The sequence below is a fragment of the Caenorhabditis elegans genome, chromosome V, assembly GCF_000002985.6.
Source record: "Caenorhabditis elegans chromosome V".
NCBI classification, from domain to species: Eukaryota; Metazoa; Nematoda; class Chromadorea; order Rhabditida; family Rhabditidae; genus Caenorhabditis; species Caenorhabditis elegans.
Window position 1 is genome coordinate 8,206,466 of NC_003283.11, and position 18,301 is coordinate 8,224,766.

Sequence of the window (18,301 nt, forward strand, 5' to 3'; positions counted from 1 at the left end):
AAACGTTTAAAAATCCTGAGGCTGGTCAAAACACTGTGGAATGAAAATGGGTTTATTATGAAGTGTTACATTTTCTACAAATTTGGGTTCCCAGGTGTCGTATTACTTGAACTGATTTAGATAGGTTTTAATAATATTTTTAAAATTTGATCTCCGTTTGTGTCCTGTTTCAAAAAAATTACTGCGTGTTTGCTGAACCAATCAAATAAATACCAACATTTCTCAATATATATTCTCGTGTTTAAAAGTTTGTGAATGGCATTCAGACATATGGTTGTCATATTTCATCTGTTTTTCTTTTAAAATATAAATCAACTCGCTCTCTTCCGGAAAATATAAAAACAACAACGAGATGGCATTAAAACGGATTATTATGACTTATTTCCACTGAAAAACGGTATAAAAGTTTGATTCAATTTCGTTCTTCCAAAACAAAGACAACACTTTTTTGAACAAAATGAACTGTCTGTAATGAACTTTTCCCCAAAATTTGCGATTTCAGTAAGTTCTACTTTTATCAGGTAAGTGTCCTATTTCTTTTTGTAATGGATGGTCAGGCAGTAAGGATGGATGTGGATGATTGAATGTCTGTCAATATTTATCTCTCTTTTTTTCATTTTTCTCTCAATATGTTGTTTTCTGTGTTTTCTATATGACGCCAAAAACAGGTCGCCAGTTGAACCTTTCCCGGCGTGTCCATTCATTTTTCGTTACTTTCCCTTTTTTCAATTAGCAACTTTTAAAATATCTAAACACTTAAAAATTGCAGAATGTTAGCAGTTGTTTTCACGTTCCTACTCTGTCTCAGTTTTCCACAAAGTTTTGAGTCATGTAGCTGTATGGAATTTCAATCAGAGAAAGATGGATATTGCGCAACTTCATGGAGTGAGTCACAAATTGATATTAATCCAGCACTGTGTTATGTTGTATGTACTTATAAAACTAGGTTTTCAGTTTCCAAAGTGAAAGTCGTTTCGAAGGAAACTGATGGGCTTGGATTAATGATGTCATATCGATTGGAACATTTGAAAGTTATCAAGGTTTTTTGGCAACTAATGAAACAAAAAAGTAACCACTATATTTTAGGCACCAGAAAACATGACTTTACCGGAGACAATGAACACTGCAACGCAAGAAAGTGCTTGTGGTCAGACTAAATTTAAAGTTGGGAAGCAGTATATTTTTGGAGGCAAGTCAAATTTATGCAAAAGTTTTCCGTAATCAAACCCGTAATTAAATTAGCAATCCATTCGATTGATTAAACCGTCCTTTAAAAAGTGATTCCAGGATCCTTGGCAAACAACGATTCTCTTTTGATAACATTTTGCGACTGGCGTGTTCCATTAAAATACATTGATGAGCCAAAACTCGAGATGAAGCCGACTTGGAAGAAGTTTGTGGATTCGGTTGGAAAATGTCCTCCACCACCTTCCCCGCTTTCTTCGTAATTTCAACATTTTTTTTGTGAGCATTTGGCATTTTATTACAACATTTTCGAAGTCAATTGTGTGAAAATTTTCAAACAATAAGAGAGTATTTGAAATTCTACTTTGAGTTTCGTATGCTTCAATTAAAGGTGTAAAGATGGGAAAGAAGAGAAATGAGTAAAGCCGTTGAGAGATGGTAAAAACGAAAACGTAAGGGACATAATGGCATACTGTACGACATAGCAAAGAATTTAGGAACTGAAATCACATTAGAGAAGTCTAAATTTGAAATTGATGTAAGAATATTTTCAGATTAATGATCTTCAAAAAACTGGGAAAAGGCTATGATAAGGTCTTTTTAGGAATGTAGAAGACGATTGGGCGAGTTTGAATTTGGTTTCCTTTGTTGCATTGGGCAGCGTTGATAAATGTCTATAACATTCATTAGAATTCGTTTTCATATAATTTATAACAAACCGTATTTCCGTTGCTCAAGACTCCATGTTGCTCATGAACATGTCCGAAAATGTGATAAGCAGGTTGGATTCGTTCGACGGTTTTCAAAAGATCTCTGCATCCCCATCGTTCATCTCCAAACTGGTCGAGGTATCCTAGAGGTGGTGTATGAGTAATCAAGACATTTGTGTCATTTGGAACAGCTTTCCAACACTCAGCGAGTTGTTCAGCTCGGTTTCGGTAGAAGGGGAAGCCTCGAAGTGGGTGGTAGGATGAGCCGAAGAACGTTACACCGTCGATCTGAAACGCATATAAATCAGCGAAAAAAGATTCAGACATGAGACTTTTCAGTAATTTCAATTTGTGTCTCTATATTCTCTCAATCAGATGCCTTACCGTTACACCCTTATCTTGGAGGTAAGTCACATTGGTCAGTATATTGTACCCATCTTCAGTTCCAAGCCCCTTATCAGCATCTTGCCGTTCTCCTTGATTCTCGTCATGATCAAATCCAAGTTCGTGATTTCCAGCTACAACGAGCTTGTATTTATGTGGAAAACGTGTCATTTCTTCATTGAATTTGATAAGTTCTTCTCGTTTTCCATTGTTGGTAAAATCGCCCGCATGAATGAGGACGTCGCCGTCAGGGACCTGAAATTTTCAGAAACTGGAAATTTTACAGTTATTTTTCTTTTAGAACCGCTTTTTTCAGTGTTTGTAGGAAACTCTAAATATTAATTCTTAAAATTAGAAAATGCTTGTTCATTTTGCTTTTATTAGATTTTTCTAGTGTTGTTGATTTTACAATATATCACTTTCCTTATAGTTAGAACAAAACTTCTTTCATTTTTTAATGTTCGTTTTATGCCAAATAGTCCCTTGAGATATTCTCACTCTTGACGTCAATCTTTTTTATTTAACTTCCTGGTGCTTCTCTCCATTCAATTTTCTTATTTACCCCCAATTCCCTTGACGGCCATAATTTTCACATTTCCACCTTTAAATTATATTTAAAATATTGAGGAAAAACTAGACTCCTACGCTTTGAAAATAAAACATCAGTTCTAATTGCAGTATCCATCAAAATCGCTTACCGTGACATTATGCAGCTGCTCATGTGTGTCTGAAATGCAAACAACTTTCAAATATGGGGTTCCATCAGTTGGTGGCGAATTAATCTCTCCAATTGCATTCTTTTCAACTATATTTTGCACTTTCGTATGTTTTATGGAATCCCACAATTCGTTCTCCGCATCCGGATCGATCCGCTGACTTTTGGCCTCCATCCACTGAGCCAACCAGCTGGAAATTCAGAAATACGTTTTAAAAACAAATGTTGTATAAAGTTGTGCGCGTACATTGCCGCACAGAGACTTTTCCAGGAATAAAATCCCAATAAATACATGTGAAATGGTATAAAGTTGAAATGTTGAATTTGACGAACTTTATTTCCTATTATTGTGTGAATTCTCAAAAAAAAACTGTGTTGTCAACAACAGCATTCTCAGAGAAAATGGCTGAAAAGCCAAAACATCAATTTTATAAGTGGTGATGTCAGTACAGTTTAAAAAAATAACTTCCAAACTTAAAAATATTTGAATTACCGTATTTCCTCTACATATTAGTATTGCATTCAATTTTCAACTCTGACAACTTATATCTCAGTTGTCATTTATTCTATTTAAAACTTGGCAACTAACAAAATATATGTCTGTTCTTTTTCTAAAGTTTGGAGTTTACTAAATCAGTCAGGTGCAATAGTTGTAGACGAAATACAGTAACTGAATTTTCAAACAAAGTTAGTTCTAATCAGTTCTCGCACTTTCTCTTTTTCTCTCGATATGATCAACTTAGCTAAATTGTTGGCTGAAATTGGGAGTGAAAATAAAACAAATGGAAAAAAGCATAACGGTTTTGAGTATTGCTTTTTTATTCGAACCTCTGAATGTGGTTATTGTCTAATTTCTAGAAGCATCGAGAAAGAAGCAGCTTCTATCTTCCTGGAATTCAGATTGGAGAGATAATACTCACGTCTCTACAGGCAAATACTAATTACGCAAATACGCAACTCACGAATTCCATACTAAATCACAAATATGAAAAATTTACGAAAATTTCTTGAAAAATGATTTGTGCTGTCAACCTTTCAGTGTCTATTTTAAACTAACCAAATGGAAATCAATACAGTACCAATCGAAAAATGGAACATAGCAAAATCAGACGAAATGTTTTAGTGTCTGGCCTTTCTGGGTTAGGGTGGTAAGATGAGAATATCGAGAAATGAAATGACAGACGGAAAGTGCGCGCGACTCGAAGACGTCGTTGTCGTCTTTCAGAGCGTCCCAGGGGATATGTTCGATTTTTGAGACACTCTCATGTGACTTTACTGCTCTTCGTTTTCTCTTTTTTATGTGGTTTGGTTTGAACAATGACAGACACGCCCCGACATTTCTCCAAAGAAAAAATAGAAAAAATGAAGGAAGAAAAATGCAAAATAGCAAGAAATATAAAGAATCCATAGAACTGACGAGGGTAACTTACTCGGAATACATGATTGTTTGGTATGTCCCAAGTTTGCAAGTTCAGAAGTGACAATACTGGCAATTCCGAATTTCGTTAAAGAAGGAATGGGGAAAATTAGCCTGGAGAGGAGTAGTAGGTGGAAGAGAAAGAAGTAAACGAGCAGATATTATAATAATATAGGATTATGACGAGGAGGCGACTACTTGTGGTAGACTCTCGTGTCCAACAGGTAATTCTAAATCTTCACAAGAAATACTTTCACGTGATTTTAGACGCATACATCTTTTCAATTTTATCTCTTTGGAAAACCCTTCTTAACTAGTTCTACTCATTAACAATGCTCTCCACTACTAATTTAAATGTAAGGATGTCTGATTTAAAGTTGCGACGATAAGCATTAAAAAATAGAGAGACATTAATTTTTCAAAGCACACAAAATTAGAGAAAATTAGAAAAACTTCTTTGATTTGAACAACCAATGTTTGGTATTTTTAACAACAACTGTTTAGTAAGGAATTTATGTAAGTCAAAAATTGTAGAAAAATATTCATTCTTGAATTTTCAGTAAATTAAAACGGATAAATAAAATTTCTCAAACGGCCCCATGAAGATCTTTTTGTTTTGGACATTCTCATAATTTTCATGAACTAACTTAACTACATATATCAGTAGTTACTTTAAATTAACTTGCATTCTTCAAAATACGTAGTGATGTCATAATTTCTGCAACGAAAAAGTCTGTCAGTTAAGGAATGCTTCAAAATTCAAATTGGAAGGAATTGGCATTTTAATTGAATTTCAAAGAATGTGTTCGTACTTTGTTCTTTGGGTTTTCTGGTAATTTGAATTCCATTCTATTGAATGATTTGACATTGCAGCCCCATCAATCTGGCAGAACAGAATAAAAAATTAACATAAACTGGATTTAAGTTTGTAGAAATCCCGTTACCATGCTAGTTTTGTATTCAACACTAATGCCCAATTGCTCATTTCAAGTGGATGATTTCCAATTTTCCCTGAGAAAAATTGACACTTTACAAAACGAAATTTATAGAGTGTACAAGGTATAAAACTATAAGAAAAAATACAACTCATTAATTTTTTATATGAATCAACTTTATAGTTTTAGATATCAGCTTGCTGATCACTTGCTCGCCTGAAAAGTTTGATGGAAAAGTTAGTACAACCTGAATGAAAATTCAGCAAACAACACGTGCAAGAATTATTCGGAAAACATTTGCAAACCAACTCGTGTCTACGAAAAGCCATTTTTTGATTTTTCCCAGTTCCAAGAAACAAATACAGAAAAAAACGAATGATACACTAATGAGGGGTAGGTCAATGAGACCCTAAAGAGTACTCATGAATACTGAGCCCACGCGTGGCTAATGAGTGTCCTCGACATGAATGAAATGATCAGAGTGAAATGAGACGATTTGACGTCATCAATATAAAAAACATGCTCGGAAAAACATAAGTAGAAAAAGAATTGAATGCGTCGTGAAAATGATGCCTTTAAACATATTTTGTTTGTTTTCAAAGAATTAATGGAAAGGAAAAGTCTTGGATATGCTACTTTTAAGAGGGCACACTTTTAGCAACACATCTCTAGTAGCCCATTTTTGGCAGGTGATTTCAATTATTTTCTGAATTCTATGAAAAAGCACGGTTCATAAAAAGTTTCGCTTGAAGATCTAACAATTGTTGATTACATTTAAATTAGACCGATCAGAAAAAAAACACTATTTGCGTTTTTTAATATTTAGAAGTTTTTTTGTTTAATTTAAAACTATTTTACCAATTTTTGCATACAAATATCTTTCTAAATTTTTAATGAGAGTCAAAATGTGTAACATTTCATGTTACATATCTATGTATGGATTAATTGTTTTCAAAATATTAAAAACATTTCATAACCTAGAAAAAAGTAAAACTTCTCCCAGGAGGATAATTTGAGAGATCTCAAAATATTGTTGACTGTTATTATCTATATCAATTGTATACTTGTCTGCCATATTCTGTACAAGTTTGGCTACAAATTTCTGAGTTTTGTGAATTGCGAGAAACGTCACAGACAAGAACAAAAAACACGACATGATAACTGGAAGAGAGCACTAGAAATGGAAATGTATGGGAATAGTGACGGTGGTTGATAAGGAGAACATTATATTGTCTCTGTACTCTTTCTAATAAATTGATCTCTACTATTGTTCTTGAAATTTGGGTGACCTTTTATCAATTTGATTCAAATAAATGAGTGTAAGTTAAGGTTGGCATAACAACTTGAAAGTTATTGTTTCTATTTATAACCATCACTCATATTAATGAGTATATAAAAATAATTTCAACAAGAACAAGAAGATTTTATGTAATTTTGCAGAAAAAAAACGTATTTAAAAACATTAAATTATCTAAAACAAGAAATTTTGGCAATGCTCATTGTTGCAGATTTTTGAAAAATTGTTAAGTACTTTCTTTTCAAAGTTTCACTTACACAACTGAATTAAAAACTACTTTCAAGCGGCTCAATCTATAAGCACTACACAAAGTTCTTTTACACGACTTCTTAGACTTGTAACATTTTCTTGCATAAAATAAGAGCTAAAAAAATGAGCAATTGTTAATAAAGTTTTTGAAAAAAAGAAAATTAATTTTTAGCATTTATCTTTACTCAACTTTGGCACATTTCAACTTTGAACTCTAGAATTTTTTTAAATTTTTTCAAGATACATCAATGGTACAAAATATTATTCCATCATTTACTTACACACACTGACTGCAACCCAATACCCAATAAGTATCATTTAAACCCAATAAGTATCATTTTTGAAATTTACGATACCTGTTTTATAACAACTTTGCCTATTTTTGAATATTATTGCGGTTTTTGGTTATTGAAATTAGTTATTTTTGAGCACTAATTAAATTTACCAAAGATTTTTTGCGCACTAACCTGCTTAGTTGGTACTATTATAGTTAAAAATATATAATTTTTTATGACAAAACTATTTTCTTCTATTAAAAAAATGTATCATATTTCTAAAATTAAACTTACCTTATCAGAGATAAAAATGAAATTTGTGGAATTCTGGTGGACCTGAAAAATATCAATTCAGAATATCAATTACTGTTCAAAACAAGGAGGGCAACAGAAGAAAAGCGGAAATTCAATTTTGGTACACTTTTACAATAAAAATTGTGAAAAAAAGTATGAAAGACTAAGAATGACCTCAACAGCTGGTTAAATAATTTTCAACGAACAGGAAATTCATATGTTTGACATGAAATGCTGTTAGATGTAAACTAGTGTTTGACCCGGAAAAAGTTTTATTTGAAATTCAAAAAAAAACGGACTGAGCCTTCAGCATCGTATATGTTTTCTAACAATGAGTAATAGACTCAAAGTCAGCTGGGTGAGCTCAAGGTGAAAATGTCAATTGAGAGGCATAGTGGTGAACTTTGTAAGAGGAAGTTGAAATAAGTCAAGCAAAACTGCAAAATGTTACAACTGAATTATTAATATTAAAAGGAAAAGCGTGTATTTATGGGATAAAAAAGGAAAATGGATAACAAATAAATATCGACAGTTTTGTATTACTGAATGTGTTTTGAAAACGGAGTAGCGCCAGTAGGAGGTAGTATGTTGAAAATTACTCATGTAGGGTTAGGGTTACCAAATATTCAGTAAATCTTTACAAAAATTTTTCAAAAATAACAAGCTTTAAAAAATGTCTTTGACTAAAAAATTTTGAAATATCTAGAACATTTTCGAGTGTTCAATTTGACTTTTTTGCCCGTTTTGAGATTATTTTGACAAGATTCCCACTTGAACTACTCCACTGTTCTGTGCATTTTATTTGGTAAATATTCTAAAGCTGTCAAATGTATACCAGATAATCGCATTTTAGATTCAGCGACCTCAATAACTTGCTGACCTCATTTTTTTTTGAGGATGTTTTTTGAGGGCGTTATGATTGTTTGACTACTGGAATTTCACTATTCACCAAATTGAAGTTGACTTGATTTTCAGAGGTAAAGCAAAGTGAGGATTAAGAAAAAGCACTTCTATTAGCATCACTAAACATTTTTAACGCTTAATGCTAGAAGATACACCGGATATGAAACTGCTTGTGCAGTCCAACAAATTTTGGAGGTGGATTAAGCTTCTAAACGACATCTTTAAAAATGAAACAGCAAAAAAAAACAAAAAAGGGCAACGTAGTCAAAATAAACAAGCCGACTAAACATACAGATTGTTTGATCAAAAACATCAGGAGGCCAACCAACCTCATCAAGCAAACAACATAGTCTGAAAAAAACACGGAAAGTCTCCGTCGTAGTCTTCTTTTTCTCCATTCTCGCTCCAACTTCAACGTCTTCTTCTTCTTCGTCGTGCCTTCATTTTTCTTCTTTTTTTCAGAAGAGAGTGTGCGTCCTGGGACGTACACACAGACATAAACGGACCGAAGAGAGACTGGCGCCTCCACAGACACACATTTTATTTTGAAATGTGGAAAAAAGTAAACGAAGAAAGGAGGAAAAGGAGAGAGAGAGAGAGAATGAAGCAAATAACTTTTGTGCTCACATGGACACCTTCAATCTTCCAAAAAAAAAACTATGTTTGTTCTTACTTTCCTGACAGAAGGCACATTGTTGCGATTTCATTGAAAACGTTCATAAAACGCAAGTATTCGAAAATCACCGGTTCATTTATTTACAGATAGATTGGAAAAAGAGGGTTCACACAAATATGCCATAGTAATGAAATGAGAAAAATTATTTAAGAAAGAGTGGAATGAATTCAAAAAATATAGGAAATTGACGTGATAGGCGATTGACGTCTAGCATTTTTCAGCTGATAGACATGACTAGTATTTTCTTTTAAACTCAAGCATTTTCAGATGATATTTCTTCCTCTTCCAGGCGAACTGGAACCGATGGTTGACGAAGAATTGTTGGACGAATCGAGTGAATCGTGGATTGAACAGTGCTCTGAAATTATACAACTTTTTTTACTCACTCGTTGCTGAGGAAAACGGTAGAATAACTTTTATAGTGCAACTCGGCCATTATAGACACTTTTTCGCCAAACTTTTTTTTCAATAGCCGGGTTTATATGTCTCTAAAAATGTCTCTAAGCTTGAGCCTACTTTTGTTCAACTCTTGCCAATATCTTTTCCGCTTGTTGAACAGCCACCAAAAAAGTTCGGTTAAAAGCGGGAAAGGTTAAATCAAAATTTAGCGACACATATGTATTGTGAAATGTGACCAATAGACAAGTATAACTATAGAAAGAATTTGTACTTTTTTTAATTTGAAATTACTACATTATTGAAAGTACACCTTGATTGCAAAATTGCAATTCAAAGATCTGAATCCACTAGAAAACTCTCTTTTCTCTCAAAATACTTTTGCACTTTTTGATTGATAACCGCTTTCTTCAAAATTCTTTGATCTTATTTTCTATCTCTAGGTGCACAGATTGAAAAGTTACTTCAATGTGGTTTTAATGCGATCACCAACCTGCTCATCGGCTTCCGGTACAACGCTCAACTTCTTATCACTGGATCTTCTTGTTGATAGCGGTTGTTGCATCTTCTCAGCTGATACGACGTTTTTAATGAAATCCTGAATTATATTGAATGATTGAATGAATTAAAAAATTGTTTTTTTCAACAATTGTTAATAAACTCACATGTCGTATGTCTCCCTCTTCGCAACGAGCAATAAGTTCTTTGGAGTCTCGCGATTCACAGTATTTGTCTTTTCTGTAATATATGATACGTAACTTGAGTTTCAAAAGTATTTTCTGGGATATGATTGATTTTGAACAAAAAGAAAGAATGGAATTTTGGAAAAGTTTTACACTTTTCTTCCAATTAGGTTTTGCACCTAGAAATTCTAGCTAGAAACGGCTTTTGGCTATTCGGTTTTTTGAAAATCGGAATCGTATGCTTTATATGCTTTACATATGTTCTAAAACTACTATTTTTGGAATGTTCCAAGATGATCTGCTAGAAAACATCAATTGCACTATATTTGAAATGTATTTTAAAATTTTTTAAAAATTTTTTTACATAAAAAAGGAAATTGGATTTAAAGAAGTGACGAGCTAGTTCTAAGACTACAACCTAGGCACGTTCGTGCCCTACCTGCCTACAATGTAGGCGTGGCTCGCCTTCCCACTGAAGAAAATTACGATCCTTCCTTGTTGTTCATTTTTGAAGGTAAATTGCTTGTAAGTTACCTTAAACAGAAGTTTTGCTCTGTGTCTACATCTGATTAGTGCCAGTAGACACGCAGGTTGGCGTTTTCGTGCCTACGTGGAAATCATAAATTTTCTTAAATGTTTCCAATTTTAATTGTTTGAAATTCGATTTCCTGTTTTTCAGTTAATTGAATTATTGCGGGGGGTTTATTGTGTTTGCCGATGCGTCAATCAACCGTTATCAGGAATGTTTGAGCTGGAGACTGATAAGATGATAAAACCGATGCTGTTTTACAGTTACTTTCTCAGAATTTTAATGCCTGGAACTCACCGAGAAAAAACAATTAATTTTAACTAATGGAAGAAAAACCATGATGTACTTAAGTTAGTAATCGAATTAATTAGTAGAAAATAGTTCAGAATCTAGATATTTGTTTTCAAGTTTTGGTAAAAATGGTGATATTTTTTCAAAGTTTCATAACCAGTTCGAGGTCTTTGAGCTTACCTTCCTGACGTGGCATTGACCATTGCATCAGGACAAATTGCCATTGATAGAAGCCATAAAAAGAACATAACACAACAAACTATGACGATGGCAATAATTGCCAATAATTCATTCATCACCTGGAACATGTTGGCTCGACGAAATATTGGAATAGTTCAGAAACGTGTGAAGTGGAATTCAAGAGTGAGTTGAGTATATAGATAAGACGGGCGGCGCCAAGTGTCCAGTACACGAAGACACACACTCACACACGATTAGTTCGCCTATTCAAGAAAGACACTTTTTTCCTTCGTTTTCGCATGTGATTTTTTGGCATCTCTATTCAATTCCAACACAGCTGTCACTATACACTTTCTTGGCACGACCCAACGGGTCTCTACGATTACAGCAGCACTTGAACATTGCTTGACCGGAAGTTTTTTGGTCAGTTTACAACTGTGTGATAAGAAAAAAGCAAGCGACAAGAAAAAGAACAAGAAACCCAAGAAATAGAGCTAATTGAAAGCAGATGGGAACTGAGAGGAAATGAAGAAAAAATGAATGGGAAAATGAAAATAACATAGTTTTTGTGCCAGGAATGAATGAAATGAGAGCGAGTCTTCATCGATTTTGAGGCGCCCTCCGAGCTGCTCACGCTATTTCTAAGTCTCTGTTCCTCTCAATGTTTTCTACTGTCTTGATGAATGCAAAGGATTTCCAGTTTTATTTTTATTTAAAGAAAGTAGGAAAACAATTGAAAACAAAAAAACAAGAATTGCACTTACTATCACATAATAAACCCACTTCAAAAGGTTAGAACCGAAGAAATTATAAAGGCAATAAACTTAAATAAATAAATAATTTAAACTATATGTGAACATAATAATTACAAACAAATTTAAGCGAGCGATTCCGATTCGTTAGACGAAGGCGTATTCTCCTTCTCTTTCTCAAATTTCAGAACACTTTCCACATGTTCAATCGGGAGGTAGTGGAGATTTTCGTAGCCATTTGTTGGATTTCCGAGACGATCTACTATCATTTTGTAGACTTTGAGGAATTCCAGTGTATTTCGTTCGCGAATTCTTTGACTGAAATTCAAAAATATGAAACTTTAAATTTGCATGAAGATATTTTTATGACATTTATTTACAAAAACTTATATCGTAATTTCACAAAATTTTGACATGCCTTCTTGAAGGCGCACGAAAAAGTTACGGTAGTTTTTTTTGTTTGTGGTTTATTTTAATTTACTTTCTCGTTTATTTTACTTGCATTTTTCAATGAACTTACTTAGTTTTTAGATAATTTTGTTGTTTTATTGTCATTTATCAGATAAAACATATTTTAAATCAGTTTTCTCTTTTTTTTTCATGCTGATAAACAGGAAAAACTCACTTTTTTTTTGATTAGAAAATAGTTTATTTGTACTTTGAAAACCGATTAAAAATATTTTTTTAAATGTTTGTTAAATAATTTTAAAAAGTAAATTTTTTGAGTTATTTTTTTAATATACTTTTTTTAAATACTAACCGTTCTTCCGAAGCCAAAATTTGTTGGTCGATATCGTAAGTGTGGTCAGAGGATGCATGATTATGAAGGTACTGCGTGAACATTACAATAGCTTCCCCAACTGTGGTAGATTCCAAGCCAGGTAGAGTGGACAACGGCTTCTGAAATTATGATCCGAATTGTTTTTTTTTTTTTGAAATAAAGATCAGTACTATTGGAAGTAGTTTTATCTGAATTTGGAATTTTTGGAAAATTTCCAATTTAAATTTGGAAAATTATGAAAGTTTACTTCAAGTTTGATAAATTATTGCTAACTTTGAATCATATTCTATAGAATCTACTAACCTTTTCAGCAGGATTTACTGCATTGAACTTCTGATATAATTCTAAAATTCCAGATTTTTCGAGCATTTCCGATACTTGAACTGACACCAATACGTCTGAATTTCCTTCGATCATCGCGTCAATCATTTCAATCTTCTTCTTGAACGCCGATATTTCCGAGATTGCACTTCTAATGACTGTTAAGCAGTTAATTGTGAACACAGAAACTTCAATATCAGATTTCAGACGAGTTGCACTGAGTTGAACCGTCTGAATAAGTGGTTCCAAGACATATTCGTAGATCCTTTCTGGTTCAAGAAGAAGATTCAAATCTCCTGTTTTTACAGCAATTGAAATAAGCCCGTGATAAAGTGAAAGGCATTGCCGAACTTCTGGGACTGGAAGGAGATCATAGTGTGGTGATGTCATCTTTCTCATAAGTCCGTCCACGTGATGATTTATACCGGCAATACATACTTGACGAACTGTTTTGACGAGATCTGCGAGCATTATTGTAAAATAACTATCTTTTCGAATCAAAGTCTCGAACTTGTTTGCATAGAAAATTAAAATATTTCCCATTTTGAAAATTGTGATGGCATTTTTTTCTGTCGACAGCAGTTGCTCTACCCTAATCTGTAAACTATTATCATATATTATAGTCCAATAATTTAAACTTTTTACCTTGAACGGCGAAGTCAAAGATTTCAGGCATTCATCAAGAACGATCGGAAGATTTTCTGCGGAACAAATTGAGCTGAACAACTGTTTTTCTTGCTCCGTGAGCTCGTGAATCGAAGTCAGCATATCTCCAACTGCCTTCAGTGGTTCTGCCAACCCTTCAGGCATTTGGACAGCCATTTTGTTAATTTCAACAAACTGATTGAGCAATTCTTGTGAGCGAGATGAAATGTATTGGTCTGAAAACTAGGTTAATGGTGAGTAGATTTGAAGAACTAAACGTACCAATGGCAAGCTGGAATACAGCATCATTCTGACTTATGATTTTGAAAGCTTTAGAAAGAATTTGCTTTTTCTGATGAGAATCAACTGTCAGATTTTGAAATTCGCGTTTCAGATTGTTACAGATAATTGCATGGCTTCTTTCGTCAATTTTTTGCATTTTTTCCATCACTTCAAAAGCGGCAAGATGTCCTTGCTCCTGAACCATATTTCTGCAGTTCTCGCGAATTTCGTGGCACCTCTCAAGAACTTTGAAGAAAAATTCCGATAGATGACCACTTTGTTCACATTCGTCTAATTCTCGAAGCTCTTCACTTGATAAAGAATAGTTTTCGAGAAATTCATTTATCATATTACAACGGCTTTCTATACTCGCTTTCTTCTCCTTCAAGCTTGCTGTTTTCTGCACCAAATCAACACTTTTGAACTTTACAGTCTCCATTTGCTTTGATAAATTCGTGCATGTGGAGTTCATTTTTACACAGAGCTCATCGAATTTTTGCACAATGTTATTTATCTGAAATAGCAGATTTAAAATGAAATGATTTCAGGTTTATTCTAACTTTTTCGAACTCGCTCAAATATTCCTTGTTTAGTCTCAACTCGTATCGTTCTAGTTTATTGTGTAGTTTCCTATCAACATTTGAATCAAGGTTCATATCTTCGACCAGTGGAGTGATGAAATCAGCAATTTTGATGCAATCCTGTAAGAAATGCCATAAGTTTCGTTTGTAATTAATATTTTAGCTGACCTTGTCATTATACAGCTTCTTTGCACATGCAGTAGTCACTTTTTCTCGTAAAGGATTGACTGCTGATGAAGTTTTATCGATTACTGACATTTTATTGATTCAAATTCACCGAATTCTGCGAAAAAAATCGCAGAACTCAGTGGAATAGAAAATGCAGAATTGATTTATTCGCAACGTGTCAGCAACGACACTCCGAAATAACAGAGCGCGTGTTGTTTAGCAATGCCGCTCAACAACCCGCCAAGCAAAATTCATTCAAAGTGACTGCCTTTGTTCTAATTTTTGACGTGTTCTTGAATTAGTCGCGATTTTCTTTTTCCTTTCTCATTAAATTTTTTATTCCTCAATTTTATTATAATATTTCAACTCGCAGAATTACATTAATCATGAGCGGAAAGGAAAATACTGCTCCTGTGATAGACGATCAGAAGGCCGAGGTAATTGTTATTAAAATTAGAAAGGCATCAATTCTAATCTTCAGGTTATTTCACTTACGGAAGATAGCAGACCTCAGAGAGTTGACCAGGCAAGGGAAGAATCATGGTGAGAATAATTGATTTATTACTTTTACAATGTAATGGACTTTAGCTGGAGTCTTGATGATTTTGACGTTGGACGGCCTCTCGGAAAAGGAAAGTTTGGAAACGTTTTCATCTCTCGTGAAAAAAAGACCAAGCGAATCATAGCTTTGAAAGTACTCTTCAAAACACAGTTGCTTCAACTTGGAGTCAGTCATCAGTTGAAGAGAGAGATCGAAATTCAATATCATTTGCGGTATGTTTTCTCGAAGTCATCTCATCCAAATCAATTAATCAATATTATTTCAGTCATCCGAATATTCTCACTCTTTATGGATACTTTCACGATGACAAGCGTGTGTTCGTCATTCTCGACTATGCCAGCAGAGGAGAATTATTTAATGTCCTCCAATCACAACCTGGACACAAAGTGAATGAGGTCATTGCCGGAAGGTGTGATTTTGTAGATATTTCAGAAATATAGTAAATTTCCTCAGATTTGTGCGACAGCTGGCCAATGCGTTGCATTACTGCCATTCGAAAGGAGTTATTCACAGAGACATTAAGCCTGAAAATCTTCTTCTTGATTCGAAGCTCAATCTGAAGGTACGCGTATAAATATGGTTAACTAAGTACTCAAAAAGTCTTCTGCAATGTTCTCAGTGCATCCTTTGGTTCTCCGAGCCGAAAGAAGTCACTAGCTGAAAAAGAGTTTATACTCTGATCACACAGTAACATTGCAATAAAAGCTTAGCTCGAGATGCGTGTGCCGTTCTGCTTTTAATGCGATCTGGTTCCTTTTCTCCTCGGGACAATTACCGTAAAAATTAAATTCAACACATTTTATGCATTCTTTCTAAAAAATAAGACTTGTATTTCAGCTTGCCGATTTCGGATGGTCCGTCGTTGCTGATCACTCGAAACGCCATACATTGTGCGGTACCATGGATTATCTTGCTCCGGAAATGGTTTCCAATCAGCCACATGACTTTAATGTTGACATTTGGGCAATTGGAATTCTTCTCTTCGAAATGCTTGTTGGATATGCTCCGTTCGCCAATCAAACTGGTGATAAATTGATCGCCAGAATCAAGGAGTGCAAGATTTATGTTAGTAATTATGAACTAAATTTGTTAGAATCTTAATAAGCAGTTCTCCAACAGAAATATGTGCATGAAGTGATGGTTTGGGTAACCATTTCATCTTTTCATGTCATATATCTCCTGCCTCTCACGGTTTCATCTGTGAGAAGCTTCAAAGAACTGCAATAGAAGTCTAGCTCGAGATGCGTGTGCCGGTTTGCTTTTAATGCAATATGGTTCCTTTTCTCCTCGGGACAGTTCTCAAACATTCATTTCCATTTTGTTTCCCAAGTAGTTTCATCTAAATTGCTTCTTTTTTGCAGATTCCAAGTGTTGTGACTGACGGAGCTGCCAGTTTGATAAATGCAATAATCAAAAAGGAACCCCAAGAACGTCTCCCACTTGTTGACATCATGGCTCATCCGTGGATTAAGGAAATGAAGCAACGCGAAGACATTGAAGTTCCACTCTTCATTTCGACGCTCACGAAATCCAGTCGCAATAATTCTACAGCCAATCAATAAAAGCTCTGTCTATTGTCCATTAAAGTCTCAACCTTTTCTACTTGTCTTTCCAAACAATTATCATCTGCACTTTCCCTTCTTTAGAACCGTATATCATACGGCTACTAACTTCTTATTTTCGCTAATCCATTTAAGCAATTTATCCGTTTTCATCCTTTTGTTTCTTCTCACACTGACAACGAGAAGGATTTAAATTTATCTAAATCAATTATTCTTTATTTGTGTGTGTGTAAAATCATTAGATTCCCGTGAAAGTACTGTATCGTGTGTTCCCGTCTGCCCCATTAATTTTTTCCCAAATTTCGCATCCAAGTGTCTCGATTATCACATAAACGATGGTGCACCTCTTTGTTCATTGGTTCTCAGAAGAAATACAATGCTTTCTGCTAAAAGCCAAAACTCAAACAGTGGTGGCGGTAAGTAGAAGGCTGCCGCCTTTTTTGGCACTGTTTTGTTCCGCCAAAAAAGTAGCATGGTATGCAAACATTATAACGAGTTAACACTACATTGGTAGGAGTGGGAACGTTTTTTGGAACAGCTAAAGTTTGAAACATAAAGCGGAGGTTTAACAACGTTAAGTGGTATCTGGCAGAGAGCCTTAAATATCGTACATTCGCAAAAACTTTATCCTAGCTAGGTGCTATGTGCTACATGAAAAATTCTAGTTTTTTCTGTACATTTCAGAATTTCAAAATTCGTATAGTACATTTTCCATATCAAATGAAAAAATCTGTAAATTTTGGAACCTCACTATGACTGAGTTCGTGCCGAGACCCACTCAGGAAAACATCGTGTGCCTTTTAACTGATATCTCAGCATTTCGTGAAAATACAATATAAACATTTCTTTCTAATGTTTAATAATAACTGTAATCCTTGAAATGAACTGATCAATTAGATACTAGAATAATGCACAAAAATGTTTAATATTTGCGCGAATAACTGGTCGTTACCATCTGGTTGTTACATATCCGGTGATTACTAACCATTTATTTGATGGAGATTTGGATATATGTAGTCAATTTAGGTGAGTACAAACAAGATGACCCGTAGATATGCACTAGAGGTGTTTGTCAAGTGGTTGATTGGATATGACGATATTACGTTGCTCAATTTTTTGAATTTTTATATTTATCTGTTTTCATAAACAATTTAGCAGCTAGAAAAAAACAGTGACATTTCTCAGGTGTCCGTGTGTTCCATGCCTTCGAAATCGAAGAAAATCACGCAGTCGTTGGTGGAAAAGCAATGCCGTCACATGTGGACTGAGATGTACTAAAAAACCTAAGAATAAATACCGTATCAACACCTGGATTTGACAAGTTTATGTCAAAACAGTTTATTCTTCAGAAATTAACACCACAGGAGTCTATAGGCTTCGAAAAGATTTGTGACGTCAGATATTTAAACCACGAGCTTCCACGACTTCAGATGTTAAAACACACCCGTGTAACTTCATCCTTAAATGGAATCATGGGTAAAACATTGTCAAGTTCAACTGCCTACAGTAACCAACAATCATATTCCCA

The 18,301-nt window shown here is 34.3% G+C and overlaps 5 protein-coding genes and 3 non-coding genes across 9 annotated transcripts; 5 read left to right on the forward strand and 3 right to left on the reverse strand.

Moving 5' to 3' along the window:
* The first annotated feature begins 769 nt into the window (after positions 1-769).
* On the forward strand, positions 770-1,548 carry timp-1 (NTR domain-containing protein). Its single transcript, NM_072714.9, has 4 exons — positions 770-885; positions 955-1,040; positions 1,087-1,189; positions 1,288-1,548. The coding sequence occupies exons 1-4, from the start codon at positions 771-773 to the stop codon at positions 1,446-1,448; spliced, it is 465 nt and encodes a 154-aa protein (NP_505115.1). The 5' UTR covers position 770; the 3' UTR covers positions 1,449-1,548.
* On the reverse strand, positions 1,461-7,503 carry K07C11.7. Of its 2 annotated transcripts, none has more exons than NM_072715.6 (5): positions 4,052-4,302; positions 2,978-3,185; positions 2,280-2,534; positions 1,905-2,183; positions 1,461-1,859 (listed from the first exon to the last, which is right to left on the reverse strand). In NM_072715.6, exons 1-5 carry the CDS (start codon positions 4,090-4,092, stop codon positions 1,770-1,772), a joined length of 873 nt encoding a protein of 290 aa, NP_505116.1. In that variant the 5' UTR covers positions 4,093-4,302; the 3' UTR covers positions 1,461-1,769. The 2 variants fall into 2 exon arrangements, with proteins under 2 accessions (NP_505116.1, NP_001379681.1); NM_001392558.1 differs by lacking the exon at positions 4,052-4,302 and adding an exon at positions 7,462-7,503 and having other exon boundaries at positions 1,469-1,859.
* A 1,565-nt stretch (positions 7,504-9,068) lies between these two features.
* On the reverse strand, positions 9,069-11,238 carry K07C11.8 (uncharacterized protein). The gene is made up of 4 exons (NM_072716.6): positions 11,120-11,238; positions 10,102-10,174; positions 9,930-10,034; positions 9,069-9,398 (listed from the first exon to the last, which is right to left on the reverse strand). Exons 1-4 carry the CDS (start codon positions 11,233-11,235, stop codon positions 9,294-9,296), a joined length of 399 nt encoding a protein of 132 aa, NP_505117.2. The 5' UTR covers positions 11,236-11,238; the 3' UTR covers positions 9,069-9,293.
* Positions 9,879-10,076, forward strand: K07C11.14. The gene has a single exon (NR_131693.1).
* Positions 11,239-11,801: 563 nt separating the features above from the next.
* cogc-6 (Conserved oligomeric Golgi complex subunit 6) lies at positions 11,802-14,851 on the reverse strand. Its single transcript, NM_072717.5, has 7 exons — positions 14,650-14,851; positions 14,461-14,601; positions 13,901-14,414; positions 13,619-13,854; positions 12,956-13,570; positions 12,632-12,771; positions 11,802-12,189 (listed from the first exon to the last, which is right to left on the reverse strand). The coding sequence occupies exons 1-7, from the start codon at positions 14,737-14,739 to the stop codon at positions 11,997-11,999; spliced, it is 1,929 nt and encodes a 642-aa protein (NP_505118.1). The 5' UTR covers positions 14,740-14,851; the 3' UTR covers positions 11,802-11,996.
* Positions 14,852-15,022: 171 nt separating this feature from the next.
* air-1 (Aurora kinase) lies at positions 15,023-17,117 on the forward strand. The gene is made up of 7 exons (NM_072718.11): positions 15,023-15,086; positions 15,131-15,192; positions 15,238-15,423; positions 15,477-15,620; positions 15,665-15,773; positions 16,049-16,276; positions 16,573-17,117. The coding sequence occupies exons 1-7, from the start codon at positions 15,036-15,038 to the stop codon at positions 16,771-16,773; spliced, it is 981 nt and encodes a 326-aa protein (NP_505119.1). The 5' UTR covers positions 15,023-15,035; the 3' UTR covers positions 16,774-17,117.
* Positions 15,816-15,984, forward strand: K07C11.11. The gene has a single exon (NR_003475.1). It is a non-coding gene; the product is annotated as a small nucleolar RNA K07C11.11 (small nucleolar RNA).
* Positions 16,314-16,508, forward strand: K07C11.12. Its single transcript, NR_003476.1, has one exon. It is a non-coding gene; the product is annotated as a small nucleolar RNA K07C11.12 (small nucleolar RNA).
* Positions 17,118-18,301: the final 1,184 nt, after the last annotated feature.